At 40.6% G+C, this 17,882-nt stretch overlaps 1 protein-coding gene across 1 annotated transcript in view; it reads right to left on the bottom strand.

Moving 5' to 3' along the window:
• The window catches only part of SYTL3 (synaptotagmin like 3), an 82,619-nt gene that overhangs the window by 20,084 nt on the left and 44,653 nt on the right, over positions 1 to 17,882 (bottom strand). Inside the window, exons 8-12 of the mRNA XM_068279505.1 lie at positions 9,660 to 9,787; positions 8,188 to 8,325; positions 5,075 to 5,253; positions 3,678 to 3,780; positions 789 to 959 (exon numbers count right to left, since the gene is read on the bottom strand). Of these exons, the coding sequence (XP_068135606.1) occupies positions 789 to 959; positions 3,678 to 3,780; positions 5,075 to 5,253; positions 8,188 to 8,325; positions 9,660 to 9,787 (719 nt within the window). The remainder of the gene's footprint in view (positions 1 to 788; positions 960 to 3,677; positions 3,781 to 5,074; positions 5,254 to 8,187; positions 8,326 to 9,659; positions 9,788 to 17,882) is intronic.

The following is a 17,882-nucleotide window of genomic DNA, read 5'->3' as shown; positions in this document are numbered from 1 at the left end:
GCAGGAGAGTGAGCTATCTAGCAGTGGATCACTAATGACGAGAGATGGTCAGTGCGATGTTAATTTTGGGTTAATGCCAATTCATGCAGTTTGAAATTGGACCAATCAGATGCAGCAGCTAATGAATTTGATCCAAATTGGTCCAGATTGGTCCAATTTCAATCTGCACAAATGCAAAATTAGCATAACATCTGCATCACCTTAGCATCTCATTTGCCATGTCTAGTAATGACATTGTCAACAATACTGTACAACACCTGCAGGCAACCTACATTTTTCCACCCTAGATAATCATGAATGATTTGTTCAGGTACAGACAATGTAGCTCGCTTTGTTAGATGGCAGGGTGTGCATTGCTGAGTAACAGGAGATTAGGCAAGAACAAGATGGAAAGCCCCAGGTTCTACTTGCTTGAATAGCAGAATTTTCAAGAGTTGATGTATTATTCTAATACACACATTTCAGTTGTAATCATTGGATAAACACTTTTGATTTGATAAAATTATTGCATCTATTCAAAATTGAACTTACAAGTTCAGAAAGATTACCGTAATTATGATCATTTTATCAAATGGTAGAGATAGAACATTTTCTGATCACATTGGAACAAATTGATTGTTTCAAAACATTAAAGCAATTGCTTTAGATTATTTTGCAATGGTTTACAAATGACCATTTAAAAAAGCTGCATTAGTGCAAGTGGATTGTGCGTAGTAGCTGCAGATGAGGGGGTAGGCTCATCTGTTGTTTTAGCCCGTACTGCAGCTAATGTGAATGTTGCTTTATACCTTTGCTTTTAGCTGGTACCAGTTAAAAGATTGTGTAAAACTGTCTTCAAAGTCCCATAACTCCAGAGGTAATGATACTTCTCCAAGGAAGACTTTTCTCTTCAAAGTTCCTGAATGCCACACAGACACTTGCAGAGTTCTTGTCTCCAGCTGTGAGCGCTCAATAACATACTAATAAAGGAAATTTGACAGTTAATATTCTAGGATCTCATACATGTGAACTCCATAGAACAAAAAATATTAGATGAATCTAGCCAACCAATATATTTTATATACATTTCTATATCATATGTATTCATATACTGTATACTTTTAGGGGTTTCTTTTGATGCTATTTTGTAACTCATCAAGTTTAAGTTTTTTTAGAAATGGGAGAAAATTATAACAAAAATGAATTGTACTTTTTGACTAGATAAGATGTGAAATGAAAATTAGTTTTTTCGGCAATGGATTTTTCTATTTCTCTAGAATGTTATAGAACTGTAATGATCCGCTATGCTGTCTGCACAGACAGACAGCTGTTTGACCATTCCTTAGGTCTGAGTGCTGCAGGTCTCTGGAAAAGAGACCTGTCTTCACTTGGCAAGTTTCAGAGTTACTCTGCTGGTGAGGAATTTGCATACACTTGTCATGCAAATGGCTTAGCTGCTTCCTTTGATGGCTTGCAGTCTAAATACCTTTTGCTCCCAGAATTCCCTGCTGGTCATAGAGGTTTGTTCCTGCTAAACTCACCTGGAGTGTCAGCCATTGCTATCTTAGTTTAGTTAATTCTTGGGGAGTGCTCCTCCTATTTAGTGCAGTCAGTTTGTGTATAATTTGTACTGCCTATTCTGTCTTGTCTTGTCTGTGCGATTGCACGGTCGCCAGCGGTTGGCGATAGTGAATCGTTCTGTCTTGAACTTAGATCGTATTTGCCCTGGCGTTAGAGGCGGTGGATCTTTCTAGTCCGTATCTTGGAGTATAACCTTGCCTGCGGTTGCTACTGGTTACTCCTTCTGTCTTGCGATTGTCTTGTCGTTAGCGCGGTCGACAGGAAATCGTTCTGTCTGTTGGGATCGCATTCGCCCTAGCAGTAGTGGCAGTGGTTCCTTCTGTACTCTGTCTGGGAGTGTAGGCCAGAGCTGCGGTTGCTACTTGCTACTCCTTCTGTCTGTCTTGTCTGATACGAATGCTTGCTGTAGGCTCGGTGAGGTAACCGTTTAGCAAGAGTTCACGTTCTCTATTTCGTGTTTGTGCTTCTTTGGTTAGTTAGGGTGGCACGCGTATCACTGGGCGCCTAACGCACGTTGATCGTGTCTTAAACGCGTTCGCTGTTGCGAATGAGTGCGGTATTCGCGTTTAGCTTGGTCTTTCTTGCTACACTTCTTCTCTGTCTAATTCGGTCTTGTGTCACTATTTGACAATCGCCACTCTTGCGATTGCGTTCCCACTTAATTTCCTTTGTTGTGTGTTCACCGTCGCTGGGTGGCGACTAGATTGGTGGACACACATACATTCTGTCTCTGTGCTCTCTCTCTTTAAGGGCTATCTTGCCCTGCATTGCTTCAACTCGTACAATTCCCATCTGCCATCTGTGGCAGTGCAGAGGCTGTGTTCGTCTGCACTCCACAGCTCCATCTGCCGGTGGGCATTTCCCTCTACAGGTGCATAGCACCATAGTTGGGTTCTGTTAAATTACACGCTTATGGAGAATTTCCGCAGTGTCAGCGCGCATCCTGTGTGCTGACCACGGAAATAATTCCACAATCGTTACAAGAACCAAATGTGTGTGTTTTATAACATTTTTTTATAGATTCCTCTAACACAGATTTAATGGTACCTTTTTGGAACAGAGCAATATGTACACTTCCTCAAAAGTATACAACCTACATACCATAACAACGTTTGCTACAACCCCGTATTCCAAACCCCAAATTCCACTATGTACAGAAAAACAGAATAGGCAAAAATGATGGAGTATATTAAAAGCATTTACTTTTATGTCTTTTCTATAGCCATGTAGACTGTGCAGTTCATATGTCTTTGTTTTGGAGAACTGTGTACAGGCCTGTCTTTATGAGCAACCACCAAGGGTTATGATGACAGATACCTAAGCAGTCATGGAGACTGGGACACCTCACAGGAAGATGTATCACTTTCATCCAGCACTGGATTATGGCAAGTAAGTCACTTCACCCCTCAGCTCCACTGTGCACTCTACATGATGGGGGGCTCTGGCTGCCTAATGCTGGGGGAAGGGTGGTCTGGCAACTTACTGTAATAGTGGGGGCTCATCTGGGTACCTATACTGGGGTTCACATCTGGCTACCTGTACAGGGGGAGTTACATCTGCCTCCCTAATATGGAGGGGCTCCTCTGGCTACCTATACTGAGGGTCAGATCTGTGTACCCTGGGAGCGGGGGAAACATCTGGCTATATAATGCTGGGGGACATACATCTGGCTACCTAAAACTGGGGGCTCTTCAGGCTACCTATGCTGGGGGTCATTTCAGGCTATCTATACGGGGGGGGGGGGGGCTATGATTGGCAACCTTATACTGAAAGCACCTCTGGCTACCTAATACTGGGAAGCTAGCACTTGCTACCTATATTGGGGGAGGTCACATCTGGCTACCTATCCGGAGGGCTACCTAGTACCAGGAAAACCTGAATATGATATCAGGTATAGATGCAATAGCCTCTCCTAGCTGGACTGTGATCTTGCACTACTTCCTCTCTGTAGCCAGATCCACTTTTGAAAGGAGGAGGAGGAGCAAGGGTGAAAAATGTTCTTCTCGATACCCTTTAGCCAAGAAACTGCAACTGCCTGAACTAGGTCAACCAGGTGGAACTCCAAACAAATGTTACATTTATTTTTCAGATAAAAAATACATTAATTTAAAAATTACCTTTAAACTTTCATTGAATAATGGGTCCAGTGTATTCTTCTTAACACTTGTTTTCAGTTTACTTGTGGAGGATTTGTCTGGAAGTAAGTATGCTTTCACATATCTTAAAACAAACAGAGAACAAAAATGTTATTTTAACTGAATTGTGGAATCAGTTCTGAAAAATCAATGTTATTTTAGTGTTAGAATCATGATGTGTTAAAATGCTGCTGTTATCTTATTTTCCATCCCCCAAATTGTAAAAGGGTCTACTTGACCCCCTACCAGTTTACAGAATCCTCTGCACAAAATGGAAACAAGTTCCATCCCACAGGAAGTAATTATGGCAAACTCAATATGCGCATTTAAAGAGAATCTGTAATTTAAAAAAAAAAAACCTCTGGGGGATACTTACCTTGGGAGGGGAAAGCCTTTGGATCCTAACGAGGCTCCCCTCGTCCCTCCGTTCAAGTGCCAGGACCCCCCAAACTGCGGCAAGGTAAATATTTACCTACCGGGATCCTGCGCAGGCGCACTAGCAGATCTTCCTTCGGGCTAAGGCGAATATAGCTGAGCACGATCGTTCCGCTCTACTGCGCAGGCATGAAAAAGGATTCGTGCCTGCGCAGTAGAACGGATACAATCGGGCTTGGCCATTTCCACCTTTGGGCCATTGGGACCCTGAGGCTTCCCCTTCCGGAGGCAAGTATCCACCAGGGTTTTTTTTTTTTTCGTTACAAAGTCTTTTTAAAGAGAGCTTGGATGCTTTCCTTGCATTGAAGTCCATCCATGGCTATAAATACTAGGTCATTCCCGGGAGAGTTGATCCAGGGATTTATCTGACTGCCATCTGAAGTTGAGAAGGAATTTTTCCCTTTTTAAGGCTAATTGGCCCGGGTCTTGTAAGGATTTTTGCCTTCCCCTGGATCAACTGGGATATGTGCGGGTTTAAGATGGTGTTTTTTTTTCCTGGTTGGACTTGATGGACGAATGTCTTTTTTTCAACCAAACTATGTAACTATGTAATATATGTTTGAACTGAAACCTTGTTTATTCTTATTGGCACATCATAAAATACACACCGTTGCAGTGAATAAATACTATTGTTGAAGAAATACCTCTGCATGAATATCCTAAAATGTGATGCACAAGCTTTTAGGATATTCTGAAAGACCTTCATCAGTTATTACTGAAGTCTGTAAATAGCTTTGAAATGGGATTTGTAATTTTCCAGTTAGCTTTTATCACATTCTTGCCTTTATCCTAGTAATGCCATAAGTATACATCATCTTTCATTACATCAGACGTGAAGGGTTTTGTTTATCACATAAAGTACAAGAACATTTTGCTTTCCAATACAGCATTACATAAAGAGAGACATCTAAAGCAAAATGAAACACATAAAGTACAAGTCTTACGGGTTACATTTCTTTTTCTTCTCGTCCCCATAAGTTAGGTTTCTGCATGCCTTCACTGAGACTTCTAGGGTTGAGGTCTTCAGGTTGTATGCAACAGCAAATTCGATTTCTCCAGTGACATTCTTACTGTCTGCATTGCCCAGATCAGTGCAAATGCTGTTGATACTAATTATGCTAGGCTTAAAACAAACATGAAAAGATTGGAATTCAAAATGTAGGCAAACATCACTTTTGTGACTTGTGGTGTCACATAAATGCACTCAGAAAGATATGGATTCATAAATGGAAGATAAGATGACAAGAGAAGGTCAGCTGTACTTTCAATGTATACCCACCCCAACCTACATCAAATACGTTTGATTCAAATTTTCTTCTATGGTTGCAGAATATATATTTGCTTGTCTCATACCTGACCTGAGGCAAAGCTACCTAAGCTAAGCACAGAGGTATGTTCATACGATATCCACATATCTCTGTGGGTGGTCCGTTCCTCTTAAGGGGAATGAATAGGGCTGGAAAGAGGAGGGAATTGGTGGGTGATAGGAGGAAACATGGCAAGCCTGTTTCTTCTTGTCTGGAAATTTGGCTTTAGCCGAAAATCACATGTTCAATGCATAATAACGGGGACCAGGGGGAATAAGGAGAGGAGTGGGCAACACATAGAGGTATGTGCATCCAGCATGAACATAGCTCTGTGCTTACCTTAGGTAGCTTTGTTGCAGGTCATGTGTGCTTGAATGCCAAATAGTATGTTTAAATCAACAATATCACAGTGAGTACACCTTGTATTCTCAAATATATCAAATACATTTCTGTACATCTAGGGGCTCCTGGTGTACACTTTATATGTAGGCCTTGGGTTTCTGACTTTGAGCTAGCCCTTGCACTTACTGGATAAAGCAAAGTTCCCTCCTGATCAAAGCCCCATTCTCAGTTCCCTAACAGTCCAGCATGAGCCTGTTCTGGCCACCGAAGCTCTGTACTCCTCTATGCTCTGTACTCCACTATATTCCATACTCAACTTTACTCCGTACTCAACTACACTCCATACTCATCTATACTCTGTACCCAACAACACTCCGTACTCAACTACACTCTGTTCTCACCTTATCTATGCTCCGTAGTCAACTACTCTCCGTACTCAACTATGCTCGGCGCTCAACTACACTCCGCACTCAACTACACTCCGTACTCAACTACACTCCGTACTCAACTACACTCCGTACTCAACTACACTCCGTACTCAACTACACTCCGTACTCAACTACACTCCGTACTCAACTACACTCCGTACTCACCTCATCTATGCTCCATAGTCAACTACTCTCCATACTCAACTACTCTCCATACTCAACTACACTCCGTACTCAACAAAGCTCCGCACTCAACTACGCTTCGCGCTCAACTATACTCGCCATTCAACTACACTCCGCACTCAACTACACTCCGCACTCAACTACACTCCGCACTCAACTACACTCCGCACTCAACTACACTCCGCACTCAACTACACTCCGCACTCAACTACACTCCGCACTCAACTACACTCCGCACTCAACTACACTCCGCACTCAACTACACTCCGCACTCAACTACACTCCGCACTCAACTACACTCCGCACTCAACTACACTCCGCACTCAACTACACTCCGCACTCAACTACACTCCGCACTCAACTACACTCCGCACTCAACTACATTCCGTACTCAACTACACTCCCTACTCAATTATACTCCGCACTCATCTATACTTCTTACTCAACTACACTTTGTACTCAGCAGTAAAATCATTTATCGAAACAAGGGATGGAACTTAGGACACGACTAGGTGTATTCACTAAATATCCGTAAATGTATCTGCGCAGACAGTCCCCGTCCCCATCATTTGATTTTAGCTGTTATTGATACAGGATACCCACAATATCTTTCAATGTAGAGAACACTCAAATATTTATCAGACTAAGGTAAAACTCTTATTGTCGAATTGTATGAAGACATAACACATAGCAATTTGAACAGAGAACAAGGATGCGGTGATATTTGCTTTTATGTTAATGCAAGTGTATGATACTTCAGTGTGCAGGTTTTATGTTTTTACTAACATAAGCAATTATATTATTCTAAGGTTGCCTTATAATATACCCCATCAGCTGAGGAGAACTTCTGGCCTCAGAAAGCAGACAACAGAATATGAGGGTTAATTCTAATGAACAGTGGCAGAGATAGGTAATTAGGAGCTGTAGTGGGGCGCAGATGCTGGGCTGATAGCAGAGACCCTACAGGAATATTGGAGGGAGCTCAGTGCCTGAACTCAGTCTGGCAGAAGGAACAATTGCACATGTGTATTAGCTTAACAGAGACACCTTCTGGCAGCATTTGGTGTGTGTAGTTCCTGTAGGGATACAGAGGACTTTACAACAAATTTGTAAATGGAATTACAGTAACGTGGTGTACCTGGGCTTAGACTTTCTCTGTATTTTTCATTACAGATCAAGGTTCCATTTAAAGGGAATCTGAAGTGAAAATAAACTTCTGAGATAATGATTTGTATGTGTAGTTCAGCTAAGAAATAGCACATTAGTAACACAGATATGAGTCTAATATTGTTTCTAGTACAGGAAGATTTAAGAAACTTCACTTGTTATCTATGCAAAAGAGCCTCTCTGAGCTCTGTGACCCAACTTGGGTCGCTGTTTTCTGGAGCACTTACACATTAAAGAAACAGTCAGAGACAGATTTAGATAAGATTTTTACTGCAGGGAAGTTGAAAGGGTCATTAGCTCTGTTTGTTGTATAGTTTAAAATACAGATTGTGGCTTGTAATTGCAAATATGACAGAATTATGCAACGTTATAAAAAGCTATGTATCTAAAAATTTAAATATGAGACTATTTTCCTTGCTGCTAATGTTCTATTAATTATCAGTACTACACATACAAATCATTACATCATATTTTTTTTTTTCACTTCAGTGTCACTTTAAGCACCCTCAGCTGTAAGCCACTGTTCAGAATGATGTCAAGTACATTTAGACTGATCCATATGGGCATTAGTCTCTCATTACAAATGAATTTTTATTTATTTAACATTTAGATTTAACATTTACAACATACCTGTTTCACTTTTCCAAAGAATGCCCTTGGCTCTGCACCCTCAGCTTCTTCTGCGCTGTAACTTTCACCCCGTTTAAGCTGAAGTTCTTCCTGCTTGGCTTTGTGAATCAGTTCATGTAAACTAACAGACTTTTCCAGCTGCCCAGAAGACAACATTATTATTAGAGCCTGTTTTTAAATGGGCTATGGTCAACTAGTGTACAAATAAAATGCAACAATATATGGTATAGGTATATCACAAACCTAGATGTCTATAATGTAGGTATTTATATGAAATAATGCATATAACCCTTATAAAAATCCAAATATATATATAATGTAGCACAAATGTAACCCAGTAGGCAATATAACTTGCACAGGGAACCAAACAACAAGATAATGGTAGTAAAATTATTCTTCATAAGGTAGTTATGATTAGGGATGGTCAAAAGGACCAATCGAATTCCACCTTGGTACATTTTCAAGCTGACATTTCCATGCAGAATTAGTATAATCCTGCATTTTCATCTCATTGACCATTCCTAGTCCTGACGTAATATGTGGACAGAGACTCACTTCATCAGAGAGCAATTAGAAACCAGTGTAAACTAGCAAGGGAGACAGCGTTAAAGTATGCCCAGAGCTATACTAATAATAATATCACATGGAACAGTAGTGTCAGATAAGTGTGGCGGTACCATGGGAGACTTGTATTGTCTGGGTTTAATCTAAGATTTTTGTATTTACAAGGTTTTTCTTTTAATCATAACTGGTAATTTTAGTGCCAAGAATGTTGCTATTATGAACACTGGCAGAGCTAATTACAACAGTTAAGTATGTATGTATAACCAGGTCAGGGAAGGTTAGGGTTAGTAGCAATTAGTGTCTTGGGGTATGTTGGGATTGGGTTGTGATTAAATGTACGATATGGTTAAGGAAATATCAGATAAGCTAGTGTTTTAGGGGTTGTGGAAGAGTAATTTAGGATTGGTGAAAGGTGAAGGATCAAAGTTGGGGTTTGTAGTACAGGGGATAATGGTAGTATTAAAACATTGGTCAAACACTTTTCTCCCATAGTACTCAAAATGCATAGTTGTGCCTCAGATCAGTACATAGTTGCGGTTTTGAATGAGTTACAGGGGAAAGTTATGTGATCATAAATGCCAGACTAAACAGGTGGCTGCTCAGTTTTCTTTTAAATACCTCCAAGGATGAATCTGTCTTCATTAGCTGTGGCAAGACATTCCAAAGTGTAGGGACAGCATGACAAAAGGCTCTGACTCCGAGGTTTTTGAGTTCGATTCTGGGAGTAGTCAGGTTATTAGGCACAGGATGGCAAAAAAATTAAGTAGGAGATGAGGGAAGTCAGGATAACCCCAATATTCATTGTTAGTGGGATGTGTTCCTCATCCTAATAAATATCTTAATTATGAGCATCTACTCCAAGTGCAGTCACTTCTAGAACCTTATTATGTTTTCATGGTTGTCTTCACCTGAGAAGCTATATTGATGGCGGTGTCTGAGTGACTCCTCCTTTCCTTCCTTCTCTCGGCAACACCACCATAGTCTGTGGTCAGGTGAATCTTCCCACTCAACATATCATTCTGTGATCTAGACATTTCTAATACAAAACAGAATAATAGATTATTATTACCTTTTGAAAACACAAGAACAGACTATGTGTGTGTGGTCTGTGGTTGCATTATCTTTATTTTATTTGTATTTATTTTTTTGCAAGAAAAGAATTTTAAATTACATACAATGTTCCCATACAAAAATATTACATCACAACATACCAAACCACTAAGGGCTCATTTCCATATGTGCACTTTTAGCCACGCTTATGGAAATGTGATCGCAGGTACATTAGAGAGTGCATAGACTGCACTCTCTGAGGTTTCCATTCACCATTGAATTGCAGCGCATGGTTTGAGGGCGATTGCGACTGCGATCCAATAATCCGATCAATTATAATGAATGGGATCACAAGCCCCGCCCCCGGGGGAGTCACGTGCAATGCAGAGTTGCGCTGACGCATAGTTCCTGAGCTGCATTAATAAAAACGAGCCCTTAGAGATTCTCCCTCAAGGAGGTACAAATATTAATTTCAAGAAAAAAAGAAAAAAAAAACACCACGGGGTAAAGAAAAAACTCGGAATAATACAATACAATACAATACAATAACATTTCTATAGCGCTTTTCTCCCATAGGACTCAAAGCGCTTAGGCTCTCTCAGATTCAGTAATTAGTAGTAGGATGAAGTATTCACACAACAAAAGTTATATTTCTGCAAATGCCAAACTGAACAGGTGGGTTTTCAGTCTGGATTTAAACATGGATGGAGCTGTCCTGATCTGTTGAGGTAAGGAGTTACAAAACGTAGGGGCAGCATGACAGAAGGCTCTGGGACCAAAAGTTTCCAAGTGGACTCTGGGTATGACTAGATTATTAGAACCTGTTGATCTGAGAATGCGGGGATTGCTACGCAGCTGCAACATATCTTTCATGTATCCAGGGCCTAGATTATTCAGGGATTTAAATGTCAGTAGGCCGATCTTGAATAGGACCCTCCATTCTATAGGTAGCCAGTGAAGGGAGTACAGGACTGGCGTTATGTGGCAGTGACGGGGTTGGTTGGTTAGCAGTCTGGCAGCAGTATTCTGTATCATCTGTAGGCGGTACAAGACCTTTTTTGGAAGGCCAGTGTAGAGAACATTGCAGTAATCCAGTCGGGATGTGATGAAGGCGTGGACTAAGGTTGGCAGATCTTCTGGGGGTATGAGGTGCTTGATTTTTGCAATGTTCTTCAGGTGAAAATAGGATGATTTCACCACAGCAGAGATTTGAGTTCTGAAGTTTAAATCCCCATCAATTAGAACTCCCAGGCTACGCACATGATCAGAGCTGCGTAGATCCGTGCCTCCTATTCCCAGTGGTGAAGACTGCAAGTTAAGTTGTTTTGTTATCATGCTCTGCCCTCCAATCAGAAGGACTTCAGTTTTGTCTGCATTTAGTTTCAGCCAGTTGTCATTCATCCATTTCTGTAGTTCACGTAAGCAGGCGTTTATAGTTGGAGTTGGGTCTGTCACACCAGGCTTGAAGGAAAGATATAGTTGGGTGTCATCTGCATAGCAGTGGTATGTCAGGCCATGTTTTTGGATTAGTTTTCCCAGCGGTAACATGTAAATCGTGAAAAGCAGGGGAGAAAGGATTGAGCCCTGGGGCACCCCATACTTAAGTGATACAGGGGTGGACAGGAAGGGCCCCATAGACACTTTGTGGGTTCTGCCACTCAAGAAGGATTGGAACCACTGAAGAACTATGTCATCAATGCCGCAGTATTCCTGTAGCCTGTTTATCAAGATGTCATGGTCAACTGTATCAAAGGCTGCAGAAAGGTCTAGCAGTATGAGGATCGAGCACTCTCCTCTGTCTCTTGCCACGAGCAGGTGGTTGCATATTTGGATGAGGGCAGTTTCAGTGCTGTGGTGTTTCCTGAAGCCAGACTGGAATGGGTCATAACTGTTGTTTTGTAGGATTTTGGCTTCTAGCTGTAGGTAAACAGCTTTTTCAATTAGCTTGCCCAGAAAGGGGAGGTTAGAGACAGGTCTGTAGCTGGTCATTGCATCTGGGTCCAGGAAGGGTTTTTTTTGAGGAGAGGCCTGATGATTGCTTCCTTCAGTAAAGCAGGAAATATCCCTGATTTTAAGGAACAGTTAACAATTTTGAGGAATACCGATACGAACAGGTCGGGGCAGTTCAACATGAACTGTGTTGGGCCGGGATCCAGGTCACAGGTAGTTAGGCGGACGTGAAGGAGAATGCTTGATGTGACTTCTTCATCAATTTCTTTGAAGTTTGACCAAGGTGTTCCATTGTCTCTGCTAATGGTCTCCGGCGCTATATTAGGCTTAGATGCTGTAAGTTGGATGGCGGACCTTATAGCGGAGACTTTGTCTGTGAAGAAATGGGAAAATTGGTCACAGAGGTCCTTTGAAGACTCGATATTAAGTTTTTGACATGCCGGGTTGCAGAGTTTTTCCACTGTGCGGAACAGTTGGGCTGGTTTGTTAACCACATTTGCAATCTCTTGTGATAGAAAGGATGATTTTTTTCCCGCATAAATTGCCTTTCTCCCCATATTTCACTTCCACTCTCACTACTCTACTAAATCTTTAAATAGTTCTATATATATATATATATATATATATATATATATATATATATATATATATATATATATATATATATATATATATATATATATATATATATATATATATATATATATATATATATATATATATAGTGGTGTGAAAAACTATTTGCCCCCTTCCTGATTTCTTATTCTTTTGCATGTTTGCCACACTTAAATGTTTCTGCTCATCAAAAACCGTTAACTATTAGTCAAAGATAACATAATTGAACACAAAATGCAGTTTTAAATGATGGTTTTTATTATTTAGTGAGAAAAAAAACTCAAAACCTACATGGCCCTGTGTGAAAAAGTGATTGCCCCCCTTGTTAAAAAATAAGGTAACTGTGGTTTATCACACCTGAGTTTAATTTCTGTTGTCACCCCCAGGCCTGATTACTGCCACACCTGTTTCAATCAAGAAATCACTTAAATAAGAGCTATCTGACACAGAGAAGTAGACTAAAAGCACCTCAAAAGCTAGACATCAAGCCAAGATCCAAAGAAATTCAGGAACAAATGAGAACAAAAGTACTGTAATTGAGATCTATCAGTCTGGTAAAGTTTATAAAGCCATTTCTAAAGCTTTGGGACTCCAGCAAACCACAGTGAGAGCCATTATCCACAAATGGCAAAAACATGGAACAGTGATGAACCTTCCCAGGAGTGGCTGGCCAACCAAAATTACCCCAAGAGCGCAGAGAAAACTCATCCGAGAGGCCACAAAAGACCCCAGGACAACATCTAAAGAACTGCAGGCCTCACTTGCCTCAATTAAGGTCAGTGTTCACAACTCCACCATAAGAAAGAGACTGGGCAAAAATGGCCTGCATGGCAGATATCCAAGGCGCAAACCACTTTTAAGCAAAAAGAACATTAAGGCTTGTCTCAATTTTGCTTAAAAAACATCTCAATGATTGCCATGACTTGTGGGAAAATACCTTGTGGACCGCCAAGACAAAAGTTGAACTTTTTGGAAGGTGCGTGTCCTGTTAAATCTGTTGTAGAAGTAACATAGCATTTCAGCAAAAGAACATCATACCAACAGTAGAATATGGTGGTGGTAGTGTGATGGTCTGGGGTTGTTTTGCTGCTTCAGGACCTGGAAGGCTTGCTGTGATAGATGGAACCATGAATTCTACTGTCTACCAAAAAATCCTGAAGGAAAATGTCCGGCCATCTGTTCGTCAACTCAAGCTGAAGCGATCTTGGGTGCTGCAGCAGGACAATGACCCAAAACACACCAGCAAATCCACCTCTGAATGACTGAAGAAAAACAAAATGAAGACTTTGGAGTGGCCTAGTCAAAGCCCTGACCTTAATCCTATTGAGATGTTGTGGCATGACCTTAAAAAGGCAGTTCATGCTAGAAAACCCTCAAATAAAGCTGAATTACAACAATTCTGTAAAGATGAGTGGGCCAAAATTCCTCCAGAGCGCTGTAAAAGACTCGTTGCAAGTTATCGCAAACGTTTGATTGCAGTTATTGCTGCTAAGGGTGGCCCAACCAGTTATTAGGTTTAGGGGGCAATTTCTTTTTCACACAGGGCCATGTAGGTTTTGAGTTTTTTTTCTCACTAAATAATAAAAACCATCATTTAAAACTGCATTTTGTGATCGATTATGTTATCTTTAACTAATGGTTAACGGTTTTTGATGAGCAGAAACATTTAAGTGTGACAAACATGCAAAAGAATAAGAAATCAGGAAGGGGGCAAATAGTTTTTCACACCACTGTATATATATATATATATATATATATATATATATATATATATATATATATATATATATATATATATATATATTACATTACAATACAATACAATAACATTTCTATAGCGCTTTTCTCCCATAGGACTCAAAGCGCTTAGGCTCTCTCAGATTCAGTAATTAGTAGTAGGATGAAGTATTCACGCAACAAAAGTTATATTTCTGCAAATGCCAAACTGAACAGGTGGGTTTTCAGTCTGGATTTAAACACGTCCAGGGATGGAGCTGTCCTGATCTGTTGAGGTAAGGAGTTCCAAAACGTAGGGGCAGCATGACAGAAGGCTCTGGGACCAAAAGTTTCCAAATGGACTCTGGGTATGACTAGATTATTAGAACCTGTGGATCTGAGAATCTGGGGATTGCTACGCAGCTGCAACATATCTTTCATGTATTCAGGACCTAGATTATTCAGGGATTTAAATGTCAGTAGGCCGATCTTGAATAGGACCCTCCATTCTATAGGTAGCCAGTGAAGGGAGTGCAGGACTGGCGTTATGTGGCAGTGACGGAGTTGATTGGTTAGCAGTCTGCCAGCAGTATTCTGTATCAGCTGTAGGCGGTACAAGACCTTTTTTGGAAGGCCAGTGTAGAGAGCATTACAGTAGTCCAGTCGGGATGTGATGAAGGCATAGACTAAGGTTGGCAGATCTTCTGGGGGGATGAGGAGCTTGATTTTTGCAATGTTCTTCAGGTGAAAATAGGATGATTTCACCACAGCAGAGATTTGAGTTCTGAAGTTTAAGTCCCCATCAATTAGAACTCCCAGGCTACGCACATGATTAGAGCTGCGTAGATCCGTGCCTCCTATTCCCAGTGGTGAAGACTGCAAGTTAAGTTGTTTTGTTATCATGCTCTGCCCTCCAATCAGAAGAACTTCAGTTTTGTCTGCATTTAGTTTCAGCCAGTTGTCATTCATCCATTGCTGTAGTTCACGTAAGCAGGCGTTTATAGTTGGAGTTGGGTCTGTCACACCAGGCTTGAAGGAAAGATATAGTTGGGTGTCGTCTGCATAGCAGTGGTATGTCAGGCCATGTTTTTGGATTAGTTTTCCAAGCGGTATCATGTAAATCGTGAAAAGCAGGGGAGAGAGGATTGAGCCCTGGGGCACCCCATATTTAAGTGGTACAGGGGTGGACAGGAAGGGCCCCATAGACACTTTGTGGGTTCTGTCACTCAAGAAGGATTGGAACCACTGAAGAACTATGCCATCAATGCCGCAGTATTCCTGTAGCCTGTTTATCAAGATGTCATGGTCAACTGTATCAAAGGCTGCAGAAAGGTCTAGCAGTATGAGGATCGAGCACTCTCCTCTGTCTCTTGCCATGAGCAGGTGGTTGCATATTTGGATGAGGGCAGTTTCAGTGCTGTGGTGTTTCCTGAAGCCAGTCATAACTGTTGTTTTGTAGGATTTTGACTTCTAGCTGGAGGTAGACAGCTTTTTCAATTAGCTTGCCCAGAAAGGGGAGGTTATATATATATATATATATATATATATATATATATATAAATCCTCAGAGTCTCCCCATACAAGAACAGGCTGTTATTCAAAAAAAATCACTTGTACTGATAGTCCTACCTTAGATACTATTGCTAACTCTTCTTTTATCTACTTCTTAAAAGACTTTAGCAGATTTCACATTATCTCATGATTCTTTAACATTCAACGGCTTTGATTTGTTTTCCAGTGTGGTGTTTAGATATTTGGTTAAATGATATATAGCAATACTGGGAATACAGAATGGAAATTATAATTATGTAAAGTTCTGGGAAGAGGGGTTATTCTTCCTAATTTCATTATTTTTGATGACACAAGCAGAATATCATTGCTTAATATGAACTAAGGATGGAACCAGAGTTGCAGAGTGCATTTTAATTTAATGGTGGATACTATATACAGTGGTGTGAAAAACTATTTGCCCCCTTACTGATTTCTTATTCTTTTGCATGTTTGTCACACTTAAATGTTTCTGCTCATCAAAAACCGTTAACTATTAGTCAAAGATAACATAATTGAACACAAAATGCAGTTTTAAATGATGGTTTTTATTATTTAGTGAGAAAAAACCCTCAAAACCTACATGGCCCTGTGTGAAAAAGAAATTGCCTCCGGAACCTAATAACTGGTTGGGCCACCCTTAGCAGCAATAACTGCAATCAAGCGTTTGCGAAAACTTGCAACGAGTCTTTTACAGCGCTCTGGAGGAATTTTGGCCCACTCATCTTTGCAGAATTGTTGTAATTCAGCTTTATTTGAGGGTTTTCTAGCGTGAACCGCCTTTTTAAGGTCATGCCACAACATCTCAATAGGATTCAGGTCAGGACTTTGACTAGGCCACTCCAAAGTCTTCATTTTGTTTTTCTGCAGCCATTCAGAGGTGGATTTGCTGGTGTGTTTTGGGTCATTGTCCTGCTGAAGCACCCAAGATCGCTTCAGCTTGAGTTGACGAACAGATGGCCGGACATTCTCCTTCAGGATTTTTTGGTAGACAGTAGAATTCATGGTTCCATCTATCACAGCAAGCCTTCCAGGTCCGGAAGCAGCAAAACAACCCCAGACCATCACACTACCACCACCATATTTCACTGTTGTTATGATGTTCTTTTGCTGAAATGCTGTGTTACTTCTACGCCAGATGTAACGGGACACGCTCCTTCCAAAAAGTTCAACTTTTGTCTCGTCGGTCCACAAGGTATTTTCCCAAAAGTCTTGGCAATCATTGAGATGTTTTTTAGAAAAATTGAGACGAGCCGTAATGTTCTTTTTGCTTAAAAGTGGTTTGCGCCTTGGATATCTGCCATGCAGGCTGTTTTTGCCCAGTCTCTTTCTTATGGTGGAGTCGTGAACACTGACCTTAATTGAGGCAAGTGAGGCCTGCAGTTCTTTAGATGTTGTCCTAGGGTCTTTTGTGGCAACTCGGATGAGTTTTCTCTGCGCTCTTGGGGTAATTTTGGTCGGCCGGCCACTCCTGGGAAGGTTCATCACTGTTCCATGTTTTTGCCATTTGTGGATAATGGCTCTCACTGTGGTTCGCTGGAGTCCCAAAGCTTTAGAAATGGCTTTATAACCTTTACCAGACTGATATATCTCAATTACAGTACTTTTGTTCTCATTTGTTCCTGAATTTCTTTGGATCTTGGCATGATGTCTAGCTTTTGAGGTGCTTTTGGTCTACTTCTCTGTGTCAGATAGCTCCTATTTAAGTGATTTCTTGATTGAAACAGGTGTGGCAGTAATCAGGCCTGGTGGTGACTACAGAAGTTGAACTCAGGTGTGATAAACCACAGTTAAGTTATTTTTTAACAAGGGGGGCAATCACTTTTTCACACAGGGCCATGTAGATTTGGAGTTTTTTTTCTCACTAAATAATAAAAACCATAATTTAAAACTGCATTTTGTGTTCAATGATGTTATCTTTGACTAATGGTTAACGGTTTTTGATGAGCAGAAACATTTAAGTGTGACAAACATGCAAAAGAATAAGAAATCAGGAAGGGGACAAATCATTTTTCACACCACTGTATATATATGCGATACAGAGAAGAAGCATACTGTATATATGCACAACACAGAAGAAGCACAGGGGCTTTTCTTTCTTTTTTTTTTTATTTTATTTATTTATTTATTTATTTTTGCTTCTTCTCTATTCCTCTTTTGGCGATTGTGTATCATGCAGCTTCGGTATTATTTATTTATTACTTTTCCTGTATATGATCTTCATTAATTAGCCTAAATGTGATTAAATTTTG

Source organism: Hyperolius riggenbachi, chromosome 4 (assembly GCF_040937935.1).
Source record: "Hyperolius riggenbachi isolate aHypRig1 chromosome 4, aHypRig1.pri, whole genome shotgun sequence".
In the NCBI taxonomy this organism is placed as follows: domain Eukaryota; kingdom Metazoa; phylum Chordata; class Amphibia; order Anura; family Hyperoliidae; genus Hyperolius; species Hyperolius riggenbachi.
Note: the sequence above shows the minus strand (reverse complement) of the source record. Positions and strands in the feature narration are given on the sequence as shown.